Source organism: Pagrus major, chromosome 7 (assembly GCF_040436345.1).
Source record: "Pagrus major chromosome 7, Pma_NU_1.0".
Classification (NCBI taxonomy): Eukaryota; Metazoa; Chordata; class Actinopteri; order Spariformes; family Sparidae; genus Pagrus; species Pagrus major.
The window spans coordinates 15,716,511-15,740,114 of NC_133221.1; the positions used below are offsets into that span (position 1 = coordinate 15,716,511).

The 23,604-nt window shown below is 38.2% G+C and overlaps 2 protein-coding genes across 2 annotated transcripts; both read left to right on the top strand.

Moving 5' to 3' along the window:
* Window positions 1-728: 728 nt before the first annotated feature.
* LOC140999392 (deoxynucleoside triphosphate triphosphohydrolase SAMHD1-like) lies at window positions 729-9,471 on the top strand. Its single transcript, XM_073469753.1, has 14 exons — window positions 729-785; window positions 1,193-1,353; window positions 1,577-1,692; window positions 2,996-3,066; window positions 4,700-4,858; window positions 4,955-5,055; window positions 5,245-5,353; window positions 5,441-5,532; window positions 5,687-5,802; window positions 6,989-7,112; window positions 8,013-8,106; window positions 8,246-8,350; window positions 8,491-8,613; window positions 9,460-9,471. Exons 1-14 carry the CDS (start codon window positions 729-731, stop codon window positions 9,469-9,471), a joined length of 1,440 nt encoding a protein of 479 aa, XP_073325854.1.
* A 4,468-nt stretch (window positions 9,472-13,939) lies between these two features.
* On the top strand, window positions 13,940-21,817 carry LOC140999393 (deoxynucleoside triphosphate triphosphohydrolase SAMHD1-like). Its single transcript, XM_073469754.1, has 12 exons — window positions 13,940-13,996; window positions 14,256-14,416; window positions 14,854-14,969; window positions 16,329-16,359; window positions 17,270-17,444; window positions 17,541-17,641; window positions 17,832-17,940; window positions 18,034-18,125; window positions 18,280-18,395; window positions 19,564-19,688; window positions 20,590-20,694; window positions 21,806-21,817. Exons 1-12 carry the CDS (start codon window positions 13,940-13,942, stop codon window positions 21,815-21,817), a joined length of 1,200 nt encoding a protein of 399 aa, XP_073325855.1.
* Window positions 21,818-23,604: the final 1,787 nt, after the last annotated feature.

Consider the following 23,604-nt stretch of genomic DNA (forward strand, 5'->3'; position numbering starts at 1 on the left):
GAAACCACTGCCACACCCACAAAGACACAGACAAACACAGGGAAACGAGCAGGTGAGGGAGACAGAGACAGATGTTCTATAAATGTGTCATATTGTTTATTGTGATACCAGTAACATATTTTTTAAGTACTATGAAGGGCAGTGGTTATAAGAATAAGTATAAGAGTAAAAAGAGTATAAGAATGTCACACTTTCTGAATTGGAACAAAATTGTCAGTGAACTTAATTCAGGCATTTCTTCCTCCTTCACATCCCCTCCTGAACTTATTGGGCAATGCATATTAAAATATATAAATGTAGCTAGAGTAGGGACACAGGGTTGTTAGTCAAGATTAAAAGTGAATTGTTATTATTAGATACCTCTTATCAAATTTGTGAAATGCCTGTATTCTGGAATGACACTTCTTAAACTGTTGTGTTTTGTGTTCTGAAATCATTTTGTTTTTTAAGTAATGTGTCTTCAATTTCCCTGAGGGAACCTCCCAAAAGGATTAATAAAGTCGTCTGAGTCGTCTGAGTCTTATCTGTTTTGTTAATTTCTCTTTTGCAGTCTAATGCGTTTTCACTTCCCTGATGAGGGCAGTGACCAATCTGATAGGTGTGGCGAGATATAAAAGCCAGGTACTGTTCCAACCCCTCAGCAGTCTAAACGTGTTTTAATATTGTTCGTGTGGCTATCCTGATATATCTGCTGCTTGTTGTACCAACATAGAAAGCGTCAGTTAGCCATGGCTACAACTTCTGAAAGCTCGTCAGAGAAGGAAGAGACAATCTTCCAAGGCAAGGTAAAATATTGTGTACTGTAACTACACATCACACTTCATTTTCAGGCCTAGATAACTATAGTAATTATTACTGTACTTGTATTAAGATTGTGTATGTTTGTTGTCAGTTGTTGAGTCCAAAGTCAATCTCCAGCTGAAGGTGATGGAAACATTAAAGATGAGGAAGATTGCAGTATGAAAAACTAGTTCACGAAATACTCAGAAGAACTTTTCTATTTTGCTCCACAACGTACATGTTTTTAATTGTATCTATTGATTGTATTCCTCTGTAGCTGTGGCTTCATGTTTGAATTCAATAGGCCTCATTCAAGAAAATGTTTGAATTCTTATCCTTTTGCTAGCTCACAGAGCCCTCAAGAGATTAGAGCTGGTTTTACTGGTAATATTTTGGGACTGTGTCCGGCCAGGTGTTTAATGATCCCATCCACGGGCATTTGGAGTTGCACCCACTTCTCGTCAAAATCATTGACACGTCAGAGTTCCAGAGACTTCGATTCATCAAGCAACTTGGGGGGGCCTACTTTGTTTACCCTGGAGCATCCCACAACCGCTTCGAACACTCCATTGGGTATGTCTGCATTTTTCTGATACACTGACACTGTTCTGTGTCCTAAGATACTCAATCCTAATGACAGGTAATCAACAATGACATGAACAAAGCAATAAATAATAATTAAAGTTAACATTGCATACCTTAGTACAGGTGTACAAGTCCATATTTTCTGTTTTGCAATACGATACTGTACGATAATTGAGTAATGAGTTGGGTTTTTTCATTGTTTTGTGTAAAGGGTGGCACACTTGGCAGGAGAGCTTCTGCGAGCTCTGAGAACACGGCAGCCGGAGCTCGGGATCACTGATGAAGACATCCTTTGTGTGCAGATTGCTGGTCTCTGCCATGACCTGGGTGAGTCATACATACCTTTTTCACTATTACATGTAATAGGTTTTAAGCGGTAATTGCTGGTTGTGATTTAGAGTAAAAATGACAGATGGACAGTATTTGACAAATTCTCAATAAAAACTGGTGTTGATCTAATGTACAGTGTTTCAGCAAGTATTAACAATTAAAGGCTGACCCCTGAATGAAGAATGAATGAAGAAAATGGAGGCAATTTGTGCAGTGTTTCACATTAAAATGTACAATTTAGGTATTTTTCTTTTAACAATACGCCTGTTCTAATTTTAAAACTAAAAACTTCCTGCAGATATTTCAGATTAAATGCCTTACAGGAAAGAAGAGGAAAGGTATGGGGAGGCCATTAATGTGACACATTTGCAGTGTTGAATTTCATTGAGATCAGCTTAATATAAAAACAAAGAATGGTGAAGCGGGAAGTTTTGGTTGAGCTCAAAGAACTATGAGCAACAGTGTTTGTAACTCTTCCAAACTATCATACTGAAGGGTGGGGTTGAAAAACATTCTTCAGAGAGAGAGGAGTGATGTGATAATTGTTTTAATATACAATAATGTCACTTTTTCCAGTCTCTCCTGTAAGGCATTCATAGTGCAGCACTCTCTGTACACACAAAAAATGACCACTCATTACCTTCCAATAAAATGACACCCAGTGGTTTCCTCTTTAGTGAGAGGTAAATCAAAATTCAGGACACTGTGATTCATCACTAACAGCTGTAGTCAGTTCTTTTTTTAAAAGACCCGTAGGGAATCTACTGGTATGCTGATGCACTGATGAAAGTGATTCTGCAAAAATGTACAGTACGTCATCATGAGTTTATCATATTCATCAAACAGATAAACATGGCTGTAATGTTGTACTGACATTAACAGCAAAAAATAATAACAAACAAATGGAAGCAAGTCCCAAAACAGTTAATTTATAAAATTATGATCATATGCAATTATTAAATTGGGGGAGAGTAAAGGCCTGTCTCTAAAACTAGCCTGTTTCATATAAAAACAGGCCTGATAAGTTCAAGGTAAATGGTAGCACTACAGCACTTGTCACATTCACCCATTCACTCATATTGATACACTATTCTGCACCTTGCATGGCCAACAAGAAGCAATACAGCACTTCATATCCAAAAAGCCTCAAGATATTTTTATGCTCCAGTACCATCAGTAACATGCACCCGGGAGATCAGGGGATCAAATCACCAACCATCATACCTGCTCTACCTCCTGAGCTTTACAGTTCACACACAATAATTATTAGGTTCTCTTATATCTATTTCTTTATATCTAGGACATGGGCCCTTTTCCCATCTGTTTGATGGAAATTTCATCGCCAAACAACGTCCAGAAAAGAAGTGGAAGGTAAGTTTTCCATGATGTATGACAGAAAATTAAGCACAGAGAAAAACAGAGACAGGAACTGCATTAAAGGAGAAATTTGTCACGTTTTATGTCGATATCCTAATCAGTGTTGATGGTGAATGTAGTTAATTGAGGCAATAAAATCCTCAGTGCGTGGTGTCTTGACAGAGAAAGTTGGCTTATTAGAGTTTTCCTGCTTGCACAGCCTGCCTACATGTACCAGGACTCGCTAACGTCCCTACATCTGCGAGTACGAGGAATATAATACGCCAAGTTTATTCCCTGTGGTCTGTCTGCTAAGAAGAAGAGCCTCATGGAAATTATATTTAAAAAGTTCTTCATTGTACAAACAAACGAAATTCGTCAAAGCAAGTCATTTGGTGCTTTCAAAGTAACTCTATGAAGCTGAGACAAATTATTCTGTTAGTACTCAGAGGCTGCTGCTGTGAGCCGCCTGTAATTCTTTGGTTTCAGTTTTTGTCAGGTCGGTTTCCCTCCTCTCCTCCTCTGAAGCTGGTTCAGTGGTAAGAGAGATGGCCTGCTGCAGGGTTACCACCAGGTTGGACTCACTGTCACCTGTTGGAGCTGCAGCCCTGTGCGTACTTGGAGATGCTGCTTGGCTCTCGTTACTCTCAATGCGCCTCCTTGACATGGCCTCTCCACCTACTAAAGATAAGCCCCATTCACACTGCATTCAGTGTGGGAATCATGCGCCGATTCTCCGCATCGCTGTCTGTGTGAAAGTTACAGATGCGGGAGGGGGGACGGTTTTGCTGCAGCTCTGAGGCGGATCAGGGGTGTGTCGATCTGATGGCGTTCAGAAATGTGACGAAGAGTTGGTAGGACAGACAGTACGACAGACACTTCTCCACATATAACTGTGGTATTTTTTTCCTCATATAAGTTGCCAGACACCAGTAGTTACCTCAGTGATATTGTTTGGTCCTGTAACGTTGCAACGCTGGATTGAATGTGAATATAAATCCTGTTTACTTATTGTCCCCACCAAATTGGATATATATTAGGATTACACAGATTACCAGTTAAAACTGGGCTATTTTTTGTTGGGGAATAATGCCCTGCAGTGCACACTTTGTCATATTTGTTGATGATTGAAGATGATTGAATAAAATATTCATACTAATATTTGTATTAATCAAGTAATAATAAAATAATAGTTAATAGATTAATCCAATAAATAATCAACAGATTCATCGATAAAAAAAATTATCTTTAGGTGCAGCCCTAAAAAAGTCTCCCCCTCTATGACCTGCTCTGCTCTCTTTTGCTGAACACAAGGCTGGTTTGCATACAGGCAAGACATGAAAGAAGTTTTGTGTTTGAGTGCCAGCTGACACGCCCCCCATGAATGTATTATTTCGATATATCACACCTGCTGGAGACCCAGAGGTGGAGACGAGAAATCCAAACTGGAAGGGCCTGCAGTTCTTCTGAGTACCAGTGACGTAACTGGTTCTTGGAAGACTGCTGTAAGTTATAGCCACAGATCTGTCATCTGGCAAGAATGACAGATCCTGTCAAGTTTTAGCGAACTACTTGTACAGTGAGTGATTGTTTTTTTTTTACATTGAATTCTCATATTAAAATATGAATGAGTCTGTTTCTGTTGCAGCATGAGAAGGCCTCTATAGAAATGTTTGACCACCTGGTGAAAGAAAATGACCTGGAGGCGGAGATGAAGAAGTGGGGCCTGGACCCTACCAAGGACCTGGAATTCATCAGAGAAATGATTTACGGGCCTCTGGACACTGAAGACACTCAGGACAATGGAGTCAGTCATGCTCAGGTGAATTGTGTTAAATCAATCAGTATCATCATTACCACAGCAGCCAATATCTAAATCCACTCTTGTGTGTCATCTTCTCAGAGGCCATATGAAGGTCGGTCAGAGGACAAGTCCTTCCTCTATGAAATCGTGTCCAACAAAAGAAATGGCATTGATGTGGACAAGTTTGACTACTTTGCCAGGTGGGACTTGTTGAACAGCTACTGTAGAACAATTCACTTTTTGATATAGAAGGATGAACTACTATGTATTACAATAACAATATTCTCTGGATTATTTTAACAATATGCAGGATTCCTCAGGGTGAATTGATTAGTTTAACATATTAAGTCACATTTCTCCACATATTTCTTAACTCTGATTAATTTCAGGGACTTCCACCACCTGGGCATGAAGAACAACTTTGACTATCGCCGCTTCTTCCACTTTGCCAGGGTGTGTGAGGTGGACGGCGAGAAGCAGATCTGTGTTAGAGACAAGGTTCAGACATTGTTGCTTTTTATCAGATTTTAAACAGCAATCCATTTATCTGATTAGATGTGACTAAACTATCGGCTATCTTAACAGGAGGCGGGCAATATCTATGACATGTTCCACACAAGGTACTATCTCCACAGGAGAGCCTGCCAACACAAAGTGCACACGAACATAGAGGCTATGTGAGTACATACCCTTCCCATGTTGGTACTCCAACAACATTTAGCGTCATCTGTCTGATGTAGCTTATGTCATTTCCTTTATGATTTACTCTCTTGTATGGTACACTGCAACATGTTCTTAAAAGAGATAATGATGTTGGGTATGATTATCCAGGATCACAGATGCTTTTGTAAAAGCAGATGAGCACATCAAGATTAAAGTCTCAGGAGGCGGGGTGTTCACTCTCTCCACAGCCATAGATGATATGAAGGCCTACACCAAGCTGACAGGTCTGTAGATACCACTGTGGTCTTTGACAACCAAAATCTCATCAGTTCATCCTTGACTCGAAGTAGATGTTTACGACAAATTTGAAGAAATTCCCTCAAGGCGTTGTTGTAATAGCACATTCACAAGAATGGGATGGACAACCTGAAAACATAATGCCTCAGGCCTCAGCTATCGCCGGTGCAGAGGCATAAAAATGTCAGACTTTTGTGCTGAAAATTTCAAAACCAGTCACCAGAGAATAACGTTTACCATGTGACAAGTTGTTTTACAATATATTAATGTTACAAACATGTTGAATTTGATATATTACAGATGATCCTTCTTGTAAGCTAATGTAAGTGGTTAAGTGACTGTCTTGATATGTAAGATAAAGAACAAAAGATTAACTTTTTTATATTTTTATATACCAGTAAGGTGCTGAACATTGTATTTATCAATCATCATCAATCTTTTTATACATTTAATAGATCAGATCTGAATTTGTCATTTATTTTACTTGTACAATATTGTTAGATTTAGTGAAGAGAACATATAATTATCACAAGTCTGCACAAACCTGCTAATACACCGACTATGTATTTTTGTACTTATTGTGTGACACAAAATGTAAATCATCATTTATTTCCAAATTGTATCTCCAAAAGTGAGGCGATTTTACATGAATAGATATATTAAAAGGTAATTACGGGGGGCACATTGATTGTAAATATTATATCATAGACGATCCGCCTGAAAACCGGTTGAAAATTCAGCAAGCTTTTTTAATCGTGGCTAGACTTCCAGCCAGGAAATACTTGCATTCGGAGGCATGGCTTCTGATATGGCAGCCGCTTTGCCACATCACTCTTGTGAACAAGAGCAGCCAATGAGGTATCTACGTGTATATATCTAAGAGGTTATTATTGTAGGTAGTTTTGATCATGTGATCATGAACATTAAATGACACCAGATCCTGTAAATTAGATAGTTGTAATCAGTGATGAACATCAAAATACCAGATTGAGCCAGCCTTTATCAAGGATGTTTAAAAAATATGAATTGTATTATTATTATATATTTAAGAACAAATTATTTAGTAATTTTATCACAGTCAAATTATTTACTAATTACTTTACTAATTACTGTAAGCTTGTCTTTGGTTTGTTCTAACTCACCTTTCAACAACTGTCACTGTTTGTCCTGTAGATCGTGTGTTTGAGAAAATACTCTTCTCTTCCTCCACCAAACTAAGAGAGGCTCAGCAGATTCTGAAGAGGATCATCTCTCGAGACCTCTACAAGTTTCTGGGGGAAATGCAGACTAATACACCCGAGGTGCGTATCTAATGTCTCTGTGTGGCCATATTGCCATACACATCTGTTTGAAATATTAACTAGTTCACTATTACAACAACTGAGCTGGATGTAAAACTCTTTTTGTTCTTGTTAAGTGCACATTGCTTGTTTCTGTCGTCTCTATCATTTTACACACCTTGTAATGGTATTGTGCCTGGATTTCAATTCCAGGGTCATTACTAGAAATTGAATTTAGATGATGTGATAGCAAAATCATAGGCTACGTCTACACTAAGCTGGGCCACTCTTAAACCACATTGTTTTTGTGTGAAAACAATGCCCACACATGCGTTTCCAGGCAATTTTTAGCCCACTGAACCCCCTTTCAGTCCCCTCCTAGTCCCTGTGACGACCTGTTTTAATGCAGCCAAATTCACAATACAGTTGTAGTCCTTGACATATTTTTCTGTCATTTAATCATAGCTCATAGATACTACATAGATGTTTTTCAGGAGGAGGTAGATTGGGACTGGTGGTTTGATCACTTATTCCTCCTGTTCATTGTCATTGTGTCCTTGAGCAGAACACTGAAACTAAAATTGCTCCTGATAGGCAGGCCAGCGCCTTGCATGGCTGCTATGAATGTGTGAGTGTGTGAATGAGTGAATAGTTAAGCACTTTGTCCGCTAAGGTTGAAAAGTGGAGTTTAAGTTCAGCCCATTTACATTTTAATATGTAATGTAGGCTACATGTTACTCCCAAACTGCGCAGGGTTACATCATCATTTTTCAAAAGCTCCATTTTCTTCAAACATAAGAAGGGAAAATGGACTTACACACTTCAAACTTAATTTTGGGGTGAGAAAAACATTGTTTTTGTGTGGACAGAGAGCCAAAACCAAGAAACAAAGATATTCCTCCTGTTTCTTACCCTTTCACCTCCCTCCCTAAGGATGTGAGAAATGCTTGGAAGGAGGAATTGAAGAAACCGCTTACTGATGGATTGAATCCAGAGGACTTTGTAGATTTGGTATGTTTTTAGTATAATTATTTCACTTTTCTTAAAATCTTGATCTGGATGATTCATTTGATTTGTCAGATGCCCTCTGTTGCGGCAAAATTCACTTGTGAATATAAAAAACAACTTCTAGCTCACCTTTGTCATTTAGGTCATTACTCTGGACTATGGGATGGAAGACAAGGACCCTGTGGATCATACGAATTTCTACAGCAAGAACAACCCAGACAAGGCAGTCAAGCTCCCCAGAGAGAAGGTCAGAACTAAAGCAATGATGACAGAATATTTCATCTTAGTCTTTCCTTGCATGTGCTGTTTGTCCCCTGTGTGTTGTTATTCATAGGGCAGCTTCTGGTATGTTATTATTCACAACTTTATGCTGCTGTCGTTTTTAAGGTGTCCCAACTTCTCCCAACAAACTTTTCTGAGACGATAATCAGGTTTTACTACAAGAAGACTGATGAAACAAGTGTGAGCGCTGCCAAGAAACACTTTGAGCAGTGGAAGAAAAATCAAGAGGTAACAATAAGATCTAAAAACTATTTCCATCAATCAATCTACTGATTCTTTTCTACATTAATTGACTAATAGAGCTATCTTATACAGATGTAAAACATCTCTTCAAATAGCCTGTTTTTTTCTGGCAAACAATCCACCAACTCCAAATTATCCGTCACATAAGACAAAGACAAGTAGCAGATCCTCACAAGTCATAAGCTGGATCGAGGTATCATTTGACATTTTTCCTTTTAACGCTGCACTGCTCTTGTTAATACTGATGCACTTGTCTGTGCTTTCTTTACCTACCTGCAGGAGGGAGATGATGGACAAGCAGAGAACAGCCCTGAGGAAACATCCAATTAATCTGAAGTTTGGAAGATGAAGATCCAAACCTGAAGAAAGAAACCAAAAACTCCCTGGTACTCATTTATTCGTTATGATTAGAAATTATTAAACTGCTGTATATGGTGAGTATGTAACACCATTTTTCTCTTAAAAAACAATAACGCATGTAAATGAGTATCAATGAGGATGCATTAATGCACATTCAGGGCATGTACTTAGGCCTGTTCAATATTATACACATATCTTTGTTTTAGTTTGATCATTTTGAAATCAGTCACATTTTAGACTCCTTTCTCCATCTGCAGCTGTAAGTGCCTCATTTAAGACTGAATCCCTGTTTAATACCATGTTAGTACCAAATACATTACATTCTGTAATTATGTTGTGAAAAATCAATCATGGTTACTCAAAATGTCTTTGTGTAAAACTGATTACTGAATGTTTTACAGCAGGGTTTTATTCAGCCATCAGTCACATTTATGCTTCTTTGTGTATAATCTGTGTATTCTTCATGATCAGGTAAAGATGTAGAGCACTGCGTAAAGCACATTTGCAATGGAGTAGGTCATTTAAAGTAAACATTTATTTCTTGATTATGAGTTTCAGATATTTAGTGGTGTTTGGTTTTGATGTTAATCATGTTAATCAATATGGAAAACTGATAACATAATGTTTTGACTTGGAGTGATATTTGATTGAAGTTCATTCTTGGTGGCGGTTGTGGTTATTTTACTCTTTTTTTTAACTGTATTTTATCTATCAATATGAAATACATATTTAATAATCTGTCATGCTATACAACTCAATTTGCTTTCTTTGATGTAACCACCTGTATGAATGTGGTTAAGACAGAATTGTGAAGAATAAAGGGAAACCTACCAGAGGTTATTATAACCTTTCAACTGTATCCCTACTGAGATGGGTTAATAACAGATTGTGCCTGATCTTTTTGAAATAAAGCTCTTTTTCCTCGTTGTTGTGTGTCCTCTTGCGGTTCAACTTGTCTTACATCAGATAAAATCATATACTCATGGAGAACGGAGATGCTATACAACTATAACAACAGTTGAATTTGAGTTTTTATGATGCAATGTATTTATAGCATTGATATATAAAAATGAAACAACACAAAGCAAGACACAAATATAACAACAGGAAAATAAAGTAGAAATGGTGATAATGATAATAATGAGTATATACACTGTATTCATCTTCCCCATGAGGATATGAGCATTGCACAGGATAACTGCAGCCATAATTGTAATACACACATGGTGTGAAGTATTATACTAAGAACAAAGTATAAAAGTATAATTGCACAACTACTATTGAAAATTACGTGATACAAACAGCAATTGCGCAGGCTGTTGCTTATCCAAAACTTTTGTATGAGTTTTATTGGTATTTACTTTGAAATATGAAATTGCAATACAGTTTTGCAATCTGTTTTTTCTTATCGTTCAGGGTCACCATTGAGGTTGTGTACTTAATTTATTTTTTTTTCTGTGAATCTGGGGGAGTTTACACTTCACTTGGTTTATTATGTAGGCTGATTCCAGTATTTGCATATTTATCATAGTTGAATTTGACTCCTTCAAAGCCACAAATTTGCACAGCATTTATACCATTTTGTAACTGTAGCTATAACCGTATTTATTTAACATTAAATAGGGTGTAGGCGTATCTTTAACTTTAAAACCAATTTCGGATTAATATCAGTGAATTGTTGCACCCCTACTGTCCACCTTATCCAGTCTGACCCCCTGTATCACTCAGCCCTGAGGTATGTGACTTATTCTAGCTTCATGACCTATCACTGTACCTCACGCAGCATGGTGTCACGGTGCTACAGTGGCAGTCATGATGTTTTTCTGTTTTCCTGTGTCCGGTTCTCCCTACCTGCTTTTCCTCCCTCCTTTTCTCCCTCACCTGCTCCTTCTCCTGTGTGTGTCTGTGGGCGTGGCAGCAGCAGCAGCAGAGCGGCACACCTGTTCGAGATCATCTCATCACCCTCTGGCTTTATCAACCTGGTCTCTCCACCACTTCGGCGCTAGATTATTGCATCCCTTACGGTGACTTCGGAGTGCTGCCATTTTGTATTTTCGTGTTTTCTGTGTTTTTGCCTTTGTGCTGATTCCCTTGTCTTTGGCTCCTGCAGAGATCTTCAGCGCCGTTCTGCTCAGCTTCCTGCTGACCTGCTCTCCTGTGTTCTTCCATGCTGGCTCCAGTCAACCCTGCTTGCCTGCTTATCTGCCTACAAGTCTAGTCTCCTCCTCATTACCCTCCGGAAATCACAGTCAAATAACTGATAAATAATGTCAAATAAATACTTTACTTTCTGACTTCCTGTCTCCGTGCTCTGCATTTGGGTCCTAGAAAGATAACCTCACCGTAACACATGGTGGGAGAGTCATACCTCACTTTGCATAGACTACAACACTGGTATATCTTAATCTTCAAGAGGATTTTAGCCAAATCTTTCTCATTGCAAAATGTTCCTGATCGCACAAAATTGCTTCAGTTCAAAGTGCCTTACTTACACTGAACAAAAATATAAACGCAACACTTTTGTTTTTGCTCCCATTTTTCATGAGCTGAACTCAAAGTTGCCGTAATAATGCCGTAATAATCTTAGACCTTGCCGAGTTGTGGCTAAATTGTGGCTGGAAAAGTGTTTAATCTCTGTGTCTTTGTCTTGCCTTTTCTTGCTAGTGCTAGCTTTACTAGCATCCTCGTTGTCTGCACAGGTTTCACCATGCTGTCTCACCAGGTGAACGATTTGTCGTCTTCCCGACAACTTCCCGTCCTCCTTATAAAATCCAAATCTCTTCCAAACTTTTGATTTTAGATTTGACAGTGTATTGTAAATTTTGTCGGCCTTGTCGGACATGTTGCTTTCGTTTTTACCTGGCAGGCTTTTACGAGAGTTTGAAGATGCTGTGAGGAAGTAGCATCATAGCAGCCTCACTCAACTAATTCATAACTTTAAAACTGGGCCATTGACCAGTTCACAGTACATTTTGATTGACCCGGAGGTCCGCGTATCGGTGTAGGCGTATCTTTAACTTTAAAACCAATTTTGGATTAATATCAGTGAATTGTTGTACCCCTACTGTCCACCTTATCCAGTTTTGACCCCCTGTATCACTCAGCCCTGAGGTATGTGACTAATTCTAGCTTCAAGACCTATCACTGTACCTTATGCAGCATGGTGGGAGAATCATACCTCACTTTGCGTAGGCTACAACACTTGTACATCTTAATCTTCAAGATTACTTTAACCACATTTTTCTCGTTGCAAAATGTTTCTAATCTCAAATCACACAAATTGCTTCAGTTCAAAGTGCCTTACTTATATGTCAGATTGGCAAATCAAGCCTGTCCTACTACGGTCCTTAGTGCTGGAATGATCTACAGGCCAAACTCTTGATCTTTACATATGCCTTAATATTGTTGCCTTGTCTACGCACTGTATAATAAAATATATTGTAAGACTAACTGCTGCTATTGTGATTTGATTTGATGTTGTTGTTGTTCGCTTGTCATTTCCTTGATGCTGTGATTTAGACCCTGGCTTGGTTAGGGCTCACTTGTAAAAGAGACTTCCTCATTAAATGAAGGCTATACATACGATATAAAGTACAATCAATCATGATTTGTGAGGTGAAGTGTGACAACACCAGTCACCAGGATGAAATGTTAGTAGCACACATATGTCCAAGGTTGTCATTCGTACTAAATGTGGCATATCATGTTCACATTAAATGTCTATTAGCCACTGACCAAAACCCGTCTATTTTTCATGGGAAGTCAGACCATCTCCATCCGGGATTGTGACGACCAAAATAGGTATTTTAAGACAAACTATTATTTTTTCCTAACCCTAACCAAGCATTTAACCAGAACTGTTAAGGTGGGGTTTTGTCTGGACCCAAAATGCAGAGGCTGGAAATCAGTTTAAAGGTATTTATTTTGCAACAGAGTTCTTGATGGATTAGAAGACAAGGAGGGCAGGCAGGCAGGCTGGGTTGTCTGGTGGTGACGTAAAGGTATCACAGGTGAGCCAGTGGAGCTGAGCGGAGAGGCGCTGGAGGTTCTGCACACGAGGGAAAAAACACGAGCATTAGACTAGTAGGGGAAAAACAGTAGGGGAAAAACACTTGAGCTCAAGCACTAGAAAAATCGCTACACAAGAAAAACTCTGAAATTACACAAATTTGAGAGACAGAACACTGGTTTAGTCACTATACAAGATGGAACAGTGGAGAAGAGACCGGGTTGATATAGCTGAGGTTGATGAGCTGATGATCTGCAGGTGCACCTCTCTGTTGCCACAGAAACCGCTGCCACACCCAAAGACACAGACAAACACAGGGAAACGAGCAGGTGAGGGAGAAGGGAAGACAGATGTTCTATAAATGTGTCATATTGTTTATTGTGATACCAGTAACACAATTTTTAAGTACTATGAAGGGCAGTGGTTATAAGAATAAGTATAAGAGTAAAAAGAGTATAAGAATGTCAAATTTTCTGTATTGGAACAAAATTGTCAGTGAACTTAATTCAGGCATTTCTTCCTCCTTCACATTCCCTCCTGAACTTATTGGGCAATGCATATTAAAATATATAAATGTAGTTTTAGGGAGACAGGGTTGTTAGTCAAGATTAAAAGGGAGTTGTTCTTATTAAATACTTTTTATCAAATTTGTGAAATGCCTGTATTCTGGAATGACACTTCTTAAACTGTTGTGTTTTGTGTTCTGAAATCTTTTGTTTTTTAAGTAAAGTGTCTTATCTGTTTTGTTAATTTCTCTTTTGCAGTCTAATGCATTTTCACTTCCCTGATGAGGGCAGTGACCAATCTGATAGGTGTGGTGAGATATAAAAGCCAGGTACTGTTCCAACCCCTCAGCAGTCTAAACGTGTTTTAATATTGTTCGTGTGGCTATCCTGATATATCTGCTGCTTGTTGGACAAACATAGAAAGCGTCAGTTAGCCATGGCTACAACTTCTGAAAGCTCGTCAGAGAAGGAAGAGACAATCTTCCAAGGCAAGGTAAAATATTGTGTACTGTAACTACACATCACACTTCATTTTCAGGCCTAGATAGCTATAGTAATTATTACTGTACTTGTATTATGATTGTATATATTTTATTCCTCTGTAGCTGTGGCTTCATGTTTGAATTCAATAGGCCTCATTCAAGAAAATGTTTGAATTCTTATCCTTTTGCTAGCTCACAGAGCCCTCAAGAGATTACAGCTGGTTGTACTGGTACTCTTTTGGGTAATATTTTGGGACTCTGTCCGGCCAGGTGTTTAATGATCCCATCCACGGGCATTTGGAGTTGCACCCACTTCTCGTCAAAATCATTGACACGCCACAGTTCCAGAGACTTCGATTCATCAAGCAGCTTGGGGGGGCCTACTTTGTTTACCCTGGAGCATCCCACAACCGCTTCGAACACTCCATTGGGTATGTCTGCATTTTTTCTGATACACTGACACTGTTCTGTGTCCTAAGATACTCACAAATTTGAGAGATAGAGCACTGGTTTAGTCACCATACAAGACGGAACAATGTGGCACCGGAGTGCAGAAGAGACCGGGTTGATATAGCTGAGGTTGATGAACTGATGATCTGCAGGTGCGCCTCTCTGTTGCCACAGACACCGCTGCCACAACAAAGACACAGACAAACACAGGGAAACGAGCAGGTGAGGGAGAAGAGAGGGGGGATTAGGAAGATACTCAATCCTAATGGCTGGTATCAACAATGACATGAACAAAGCAATGAAATTAAAGTTAACATTGCATACCTTAGTACAAATATACAAGTCCATATTTTCTGTTTTGCAATAAGATACGATAATTGAGTAATGAGTTGGATTTTTTCATTGTTGTGCTGTAAAGGGTGGCACACTTGGCAGGAGAGCTTGTACGAGCTCTGAGAACACGGCAGCCGGAGCTCGGGATCACTGATGAAGACATCCTTTGTGTGCAGATTGCTGGTCTCTGCCATGACCTGGGTGAGTCATACATACCTTTTTCACTATTACATGTAAAAGGTTTTAAGTGTTAATTGCTGGTTGTGATTAAGAGTAAAAATGACAGATGGACATTATTTGACAAATTGTCAATAAAAGCTGGTGTTGCTCTAATGTACAGTGTTACAGCAAGTATTTACGATAAAAGGCTGGCCCCTAAATGAAGAATGAATGAAGAAAATAAAGGCAGTTTGTGCAGTGTTTCACATGAAAATGTACAATTTAGGTATTTTTCTTTTAACAATACGCCTGTTCTAATTTTAATTTTGATCTGATGCCAATTAAAACTCAAAGGTTCCTGCAGATATTTCAGATTAAATGCCTTACAGGAAAGAAGAGGAAAGGTATGGGGAGGCCATTAATGTGAAACATTTGCAGTGTTGAATTTCATTGAGATCAGCTTAACATAAAAAGAAAGAATGATGAAGCGGAAAGTTTTGGTTGAGCTCAAAAGAACTATGGGCAACAGTGTTTGAAGCTCTTCCAAACCATCATACTGAAGGGTGGGGTTGAAAAAACATTCTTCAGAGAGAGAGGAGTGATGCAATAATTGTTTTAATATACAATAATGTCATTTTTTCCAGTCTCTCCTGTAAGGCATTCATAGTGCAGCACTCACTGTACACACAAGAAATGACCGCTCATTCACTCATTACCTTCTAATAAACTGACACCCAGTGGTTTCTTCTATAGTGAGAGGTAAATCAAAATTTAGGACACTTATCAATCATAGTCACTGTGATTCAGACTGATTGAGTCAGTTTTTTTAAAGACCTGTATGGAACCTACTGGTATGTTGATGAAAGTGATTCTGCAAAAATGTACAGTACGTCATCATGAGTTTATCATATTCATCAAACAGATAAACATGGCTGAAATGTTGAACTGACATTACCAGCAAAATATAATAACAACAAATGGAAGCAGGTCCCAAAATAGTTCATTTATAAAAATGCAATTATTAAATTGGGGGAGAGTATATCCCTGTCTCTAATTTGCCCTATTTCATGTAAAAACAGGCCTGATAAGTTCATGGTTAATGGTAGATGCATTCACTCATATCGATACACTATTCTGCGCCTTGCATGGCCAACAAGAAGCAATACAGCACTTCATATCCAAAAGCCTCAAGATATTTTTATGCTCAGCTGTTTACACACCGATGGAAAAGCCACCGGGGGCAATTTGGGGTTCAGTACCATAAGTAACATGCACCCGCGAGATCAGGGGATCAAATCACCAACCATCCTACTTGCTTTACCTCCTGAGTCACAGCCGCTCACTTTACAGTTCACACACGATCATTATTAGGTTATCTTATAACTATTTCTCTATATCTAGGACATGGGCCCTTTTCCCATCTGTATGAAAAGTTCATCGAGAAAATGAAAGAGAAAAATCGTCGAAAAAAGAAGGAGAATCCAGATCCAGGTCATGATGAAAAGTGGAAGGTAAGTTTTCCATGATGTATGTCAAAAGAACCTATCAGAAAATTAAGTACGGAGAAAAACAGAGACAGAAACTGCATTAAAGGAGAAATTTGCCATGTTTTATGTCGATATCCCAATCAGTGTTAAAGGAATAGTTCACTCTAAAACAAAATTCAGTCATTATCGACTCACCCACATACTGATGATAAGTCCGGTGTAGTTTCTTATTCCTCGAAGTGCAGCTGGAGACCCGCGGGGGTATCCTCCAGCGTCAGTAGGATGCTTGCATTGCACGCATCCTACTGACGCTCCACCCCCTAATACTTCCTAAACCTGCCCATCATGTGAAGGTGGGCGTTTCAAACGGGGCTATGTACAAAAAGGCAACTGAAATAGGTTAGCTACGTCATTGATAATAAAACGGAAGAAGAGAAAGTTTATATTTGGTAGTGTTGTATAATACACATAGTTTATTTAGTATCCATTAGATCTCAGTCCAGTGAGAAAAATATTAATTCATAGCATTGTTCACAATAAAAACTGTGAAGACATGTTGTAAAACTTTCAATGAATACAACAGAAACAATAATACAGAAGATGGCTGAGTGATGAACAAATAAGCTTCAGTGCTCAGGGGCCCCTGGGGGTACTAATCCAGTCGTGCTTGCTTGAAAATACTGTGATCTACAAAAGGGGGGCACCGCAGAAATGTTTGGGAACCACTGCTGTGAGTCATAGCCACAGATCTGTCATCTGGCAAAAATGACAGATCCTGTCATGTTTCAGCAAACTACTTGTACAGTGAGTGATTGTTTTTTTTACATTGAATTCTCATGTTAACATATGAATGAGTCTGTTTCTGTTGCAGCATGAGAAGGCCTCTATAGAAATGTTTGACTACCTGGTGAAAGACAATAAGGTGGAGGAAGAGATGAAGAAGTCGGGCCTGGACCCTACCAAGGACCTGGACTTCATCAAAGAAATGATTTACGGGCCTCTGGACACTGAAGTTGTTCAAGACAACGAAGTCAGTCATGCTCAAGTGAATTGTGTTAAATCAATCAGTATCATCTTTACCACAGCAGCCAATATCTAAATCCACTCGTGTGTGTCATCTTCTCAGTGGCCATATAAAGGTCGGTCAGAGGACAAGTCCTTCCTCTATGAAATCGTGTCCAACAAAAGAAATGGCATTGATGTGGACAAGTTTGACTACTTTGCCAGGTGGGACTTGTTGAACAGCTACTGTAGAACAATTCGCTTTTTGATATAGAAGGATGAACTACTATGTGTTACAATGACAATATTCTCTGGATTATTTTAACTATATGCAGGATTCCTCAGGGTGAATTGATTAGTTTAACATATTAAGCCACATTTCTTCACATATTTCTTAACTTTGATTTTTTTTCAGGGACTGCCACCACCTGGGCATGAAGAACAACTTTGACTATCACCGCTTCTTCCACTTTGCCAGGGTGTGTGAGGTGGACGGCAAGAAGCAGATCTGTGTTAGAGACAAGGTTCAGACATTGTTACTACTGCTTTTTATCAGATTTTAAACAGCAATCCATTTATCTGATGAGATGAGACTAAACTATCGGTTATCTTAACAGGAGGAGGGCAATATCTATGACATGTTCCACACAAGGTACCAACTCCACAAGAGCGCCTACCAACACAAAGTGACCAAGATCATAGAGGCTATGTGAGTACATACCCTTCCCCTGTTAGTACTCCAACAACATTTAGCGTCATCTGTCTGATGTAGCTTATGTCATTTCCTTTATGATTTACTCTCTTGTATGGTACACTGCAACATGTTCTTAAAAGAGATAATGATGTTGGGTATGATTATCCAGGATCACAGACGCTTTTGTAAAAGCAGACGAGCACATCAAGATTGAAAGCTCAGAAGGAAAGATCTTCACTCTCTCCACAGCCATAGATGATATGGAGGCCTACACCAAGCTGACAGGTCTGTAGATACCACTGTGATCTGTGACCACCAAAATCTAATCAGTTCATCCTTAACTCAAAGTAGATGTTTATGACATATTTAAAGAAATACCCTCAAGGCGTTGTTGTAATAGCACATTCACAAGAATGGGATGGACAACCTGAAAACATAATGCCTCCGGCCTCGGCTATCGCCGGCGCAGAGGCATATAAATGTCAGACTGTTGTGCTCCAAATTTTAAAACCAATCAACAGAGAATAATGTTTACCATGTGACAAGTTGTTTTACAATATATTAATGTTACAAACATATTGAATTTGATATATTACAGATGATCCTTCTTGTAAGCTAATGTAAGTGGTTAAGTGACTGTCTTGATATGTTCGATCAAGAACAAAAGATTAACTTTTTTTTTAAGTAATATACCAGTAAGGTGCTGAAAATTGTATCAATCATTATCAATCTTTTTATATATATGAGACTAGAGCTGAATTTGTCATTTATTTCTCTTGTACAAAATTGTTAGATTTAGTGAAGAGAATATATAATTATCACAAGTCTGCACAAACCTGCTAATACACTGACTATATATTTTTGTACTTAATGTGTGGCACAAAATGTAAATCATTTATTCCCAAATTGTATCTCCAAAAGTGAGGCGATTTTACATGAAAAGAAATAATAAAGGTAATTACGGGGGATTTGTTGATTGTAAATATTATATCATAGTCCAAAACCAGTTGAAATTCAGCAATCTTTTTTAATCGTGGCTAGACTTCCAACCTAGAAATACTTGCATTCGGAGGCGTGGCTTCTGATACGGCAGCTGCTTTGCCACATCACTCTTGTGAACAAGAGCAGCCAATGAGGTATCTACGTGTATATATCTAAGAGGTTATTATTGTAGGTAGTTTTGATCATGTGATCATGTGATCATGCACATTAAATGACACCAGATCCTGTAAATTAGATAGTTGTAATCAGTGATGAACATCAAAATGCTGGATTGAGCCAGCTTTTATCAAGGATGTTTAAATAATATGAATTATATTATTATTATATATTTAAGAATGAATTATGAAGTCATTTTATCACATAGTCAAATTATTTATTATTTACTTTGGAACCTTGTCTTTGGTTTGTTCTAACTCACCTTTCTTCAACTCTGTTACTGTTTGTCCTGTAGATCGTGTGTTTGAGCAAATACTCTTCTCTTCCTCCACCGAACTAAAAGAGGCTAAGCAGATTCTGATGAGGATCATCTCTCGAGATCTCTACATGTTTCTGGAGGAAGAAAAGAAACCCACCAAGGTGAGTATCCAATGTCTCTGTGTGGCCATGTTGCCTTACACATCTATTGGAAATATTAACTAGTTCACTATTACAACAGAGCTGGATGTAAAACTCTTTTTGGTCTTGTTAAGTGCACATTGCTTGTTTCTGTCGTCTCTATCATTTTACACACCTTGTATAGGTATTGTGCCTGGATTTCATGTCGACCACAGCAAATTCCAGAGTCATTCCTAGAAATTGAATTTAGATGATGTGATAGCACTCTGAGCAAATCATAGGCTATGTTGACACTAAGCTGGGGCATTTTTAAATCACATTGTTTTTGTGTGAAAACAATTTCACAATTTCCAAAAGTTTCCAGGCCATTTTTAGCCTACTGAACCCCCTTTCAGTCCCCTCCTAGTCCCTGTGACGACCTGTTTTTAATGTAGCCAAATTCATAATACAGTTGTAGTCCTTTACATATTTTTCTGACAGACAATGGAAGAAGTAGAGATAGTCACTTAATCATAGCTCATAGATACTACACAGATTGACACAGGGTTACATCATCATATTTCAAAAGCTCCATTTTCTTCAAACATAAGAGGGGAAAATGGACTTACACACTTCAAACTTAATTTTGGGGTGAGAAAAACACTGTTTTAGTGTGGACAGAGAGCCAAAACCAAGAAACAAATATATATCTCCTATTTCTTCCCCTTTCTCCTTCATCCTGATCAATGCTTGGAACAAGGAATTCCAAGGGCTGGAATCAGAGGACTTTGCAGTTTTGGTATGTTTGAGTCTAATTACTTTAACTTCACATTCTTTAAAATCTTGATCTTGATAATTCATTTGATTTGTCAGATGCCCTCTGTTGTGACAAAATTAACTTGTGAATATAAAAACAAACTTCTAGCTCACCTTTGTCATTTAGGTCATTACTCTGGACTATGGGATGAAAGACGAGAACCCTGTGGATCGTATGAACTTCTACAGCAAGAAAAACCCAGACAAGGCAGACAAGCTCCCCAAAGAGAAGGTCAGAACTAAAGCAATGATGACAGAATATTTCATCTTAGTCATTCCTTGCGTGAACGCTTTGTCCCCTGTGTGTTGTTATTCATGGGGCAGCTTCTGGAATGTTATTATTCACAACTTTATGCTGCTGTCGTTTTTAAGGTGTCCCAACTTCTCCCAACAAAATTTTCTGAGACGATGATCAGGTTTTACTGCAAGAAGACTCATGAAACAAGTCCGAGCGCTGAGAACAATCAAGAGGTAACAATTAGATCTGAAAACTATTTCCATCAATGAATCTACAGATTCTTTTCTACATTGATTGACTAATAGAGCTATCTTATACAGATGAAAAACATCTTAAAGCCCAATGTGGCATCTTGAAGTATCTTGTTTTTTTCTGGCAAACAATCCACCAACTCCAAATTATCCATCACATGAGACAAAGACAAGTAGCAGATCCTCACAAGTCATAAACTGGATCGAGGTATCATTTGGCATTTTTCCTTTTAAAGCTGGCTCTTGTTAATACTGATACACTTGTCTGTGCTTTCTTTACCTACCTGCAGGAAGGAGATGATGGACAAGCGGATAACAGCCCTGGGGAATCAACCAATTAATCTGAAGTTTGGAAGATGAAGATCCAAAACTGAAGAAAGAAACCAAAAACTCCCTGGTACTCATTTGTTCGTTATGATTAGAAATTATTAGACTGCTGTATATGGTGAGTATGTGACACCATGTTTCACTAAAAAAAACAAAAAAAAAACAATAACGCATGTACATGAGTATCAATGAGGATGCATTGATGCACATTGAGGGCATGTACTTAGGCCTGTTCAATATTATTCACATATCTTTGTTTTAGTTTGATCATTTTAAAATCAGTCACATTTTAGACTCCTTTCTCCATCTGCAGCTGTAAGTGCCTCATTTAAGACTGAATCCCTGTTTAATACCATGTTAGTACCAAATACATTACATTATGTAATTGCGTTGTGAAAAATCAATCATGGTTACTTAAAAAGTCTTTGTGTAAAACTGAATACTGAATGTTTTACAGCAGGGTTTTATTCAGCCATCTGTCACATTTATGCTTCTTTGTGTATAATCTGTGTATTCTTCATGATCAGGTAAAGATGTAGAGCACTGCGTAAAGCACATTTGCAATGGAGTAGGTCATTTAAAGTAGACATTTATTTCTTGATTATGAGTTTCAGATATTTAGTGGTGTTTGGTTTTGATGTTAATCATGTTAATCAATATGGAAAACTGATAACATAATGTTTTGACTTGGAGTGATATTTGATTGAAGTTAATTCTTGGTGGCGGTTGTGGTTGTTTTACTCTTTTTTTGCACTTTGTATTTTATCTATCAATATGAAATACATATTTAATAATCTGTCATGCTATACAACTCAATTTGCTTTCTTTGATGTAACCACCTGTATGAATGTGGTTAAGACAGAATTGTGAAGAATAAAGGGAAACCTACCAGAGGTTATTATAACCTTTCAACTGTATCCCTATTGAGATGGGTTAATAACAGATTGTGCCTGCTCTTGTTGAAATAAAGCTCTTTTTCCTCTTTGTTGTGTTTCCTCTTGCTTGTGTGTCCTCTTGCGGTTCAACTTGTCTTACATTAGATAAAATCATATACTCATGGAGAATGGAGATGCTATAACAACAGTTGAATTTGAGTTTTTATGATGCAATGTATTTATAGCATTTATGTATTTTCAGAACACATTTTTAATTAATTAAGCTCATATCAATCACTATGAGTGTAAATGCAGTGACTCCGTAAGGAACTGTACATTAACTGAAATAAATATCATAATATGGCTCGTGAATAACTTTAAGTGTAAACAAGGTTATCAATATTTGCTCAAAGTAAATATGTTTCAATATTTTAACTGAAGCATTTCATTACAAAATGCATCTTAAAAGGAAGGAAAAGTGAGTATGCGTCTCTGTGCTCGGCATGATGACGTTTTCGACAACTTCTGTAGCCTCATTTAGCCACAAATGAAACACCATTTTTTAGACACGAAAGCGCTTTAAAATTCAAGTGTGCGACATTTAATGATTTATTTTATGCTGAGGAACAAAACGTGTCAATATGTTAAACCTGTGGTGACCAAAGACTCTATTTCAGGCATTTAGCTGAAAACCTGTTGACTTTGAGAGGCGGGAACCGGATGTGCAAAATTGCTAACTGATTTCCAGGTTCTAGGACTCATTACTACAGCACTCCATAGCATTTAAATATTGCTCTTTTTTTAGGACAACCAATATGAATTCATGAATCCCCTTTATCTTGCGGGCGGTTTTTAAATTATGCAGAAGAAAAACCTAATTTAATTTTTGTCTCTTGCATTCAGCAGTTCAAAGTGAATATTCAAGTGTCAAAAATTCTGACAAAAAAATGTTCGAGTTGATCAATTTTAACACGTAACTCATTATGTTAGAGCAAACAATATGAGTTTCATACAAATATAGGCACCTTAGATACTGTGCCTGGTTTACACTTTACATTTATCTTAAATATCCTGCCTATACACAAATGGCCAGTGAAATATGTCTTAAAGTTGATGCTACAGGTCGGACTTACCAAGAGTAGGGTTCAGTCCCGTCCAGTGCTCCGGACCACGTGTGTTTACATTACGACCATACTTCAACTGCAGACGCAGATAAGTAGTTTTAAGAGTCCTCACTGAACGGAATCCTGGGTCGTGACGTCATCACTATGATTGGCTCCACCCTCCGCGCGCCAATCACAAGGGGGCGACCTGCGTCATGTTACATGAAGGTAATAAACCGGAAGAGAGGTGTTTCACTTGTAAAATAAAACAATACAATATGTGCTGAGGTTGATGTTTACTGATGATCCACAATTTACGTTGACAGTGCACATCACAAAATGGCTTTT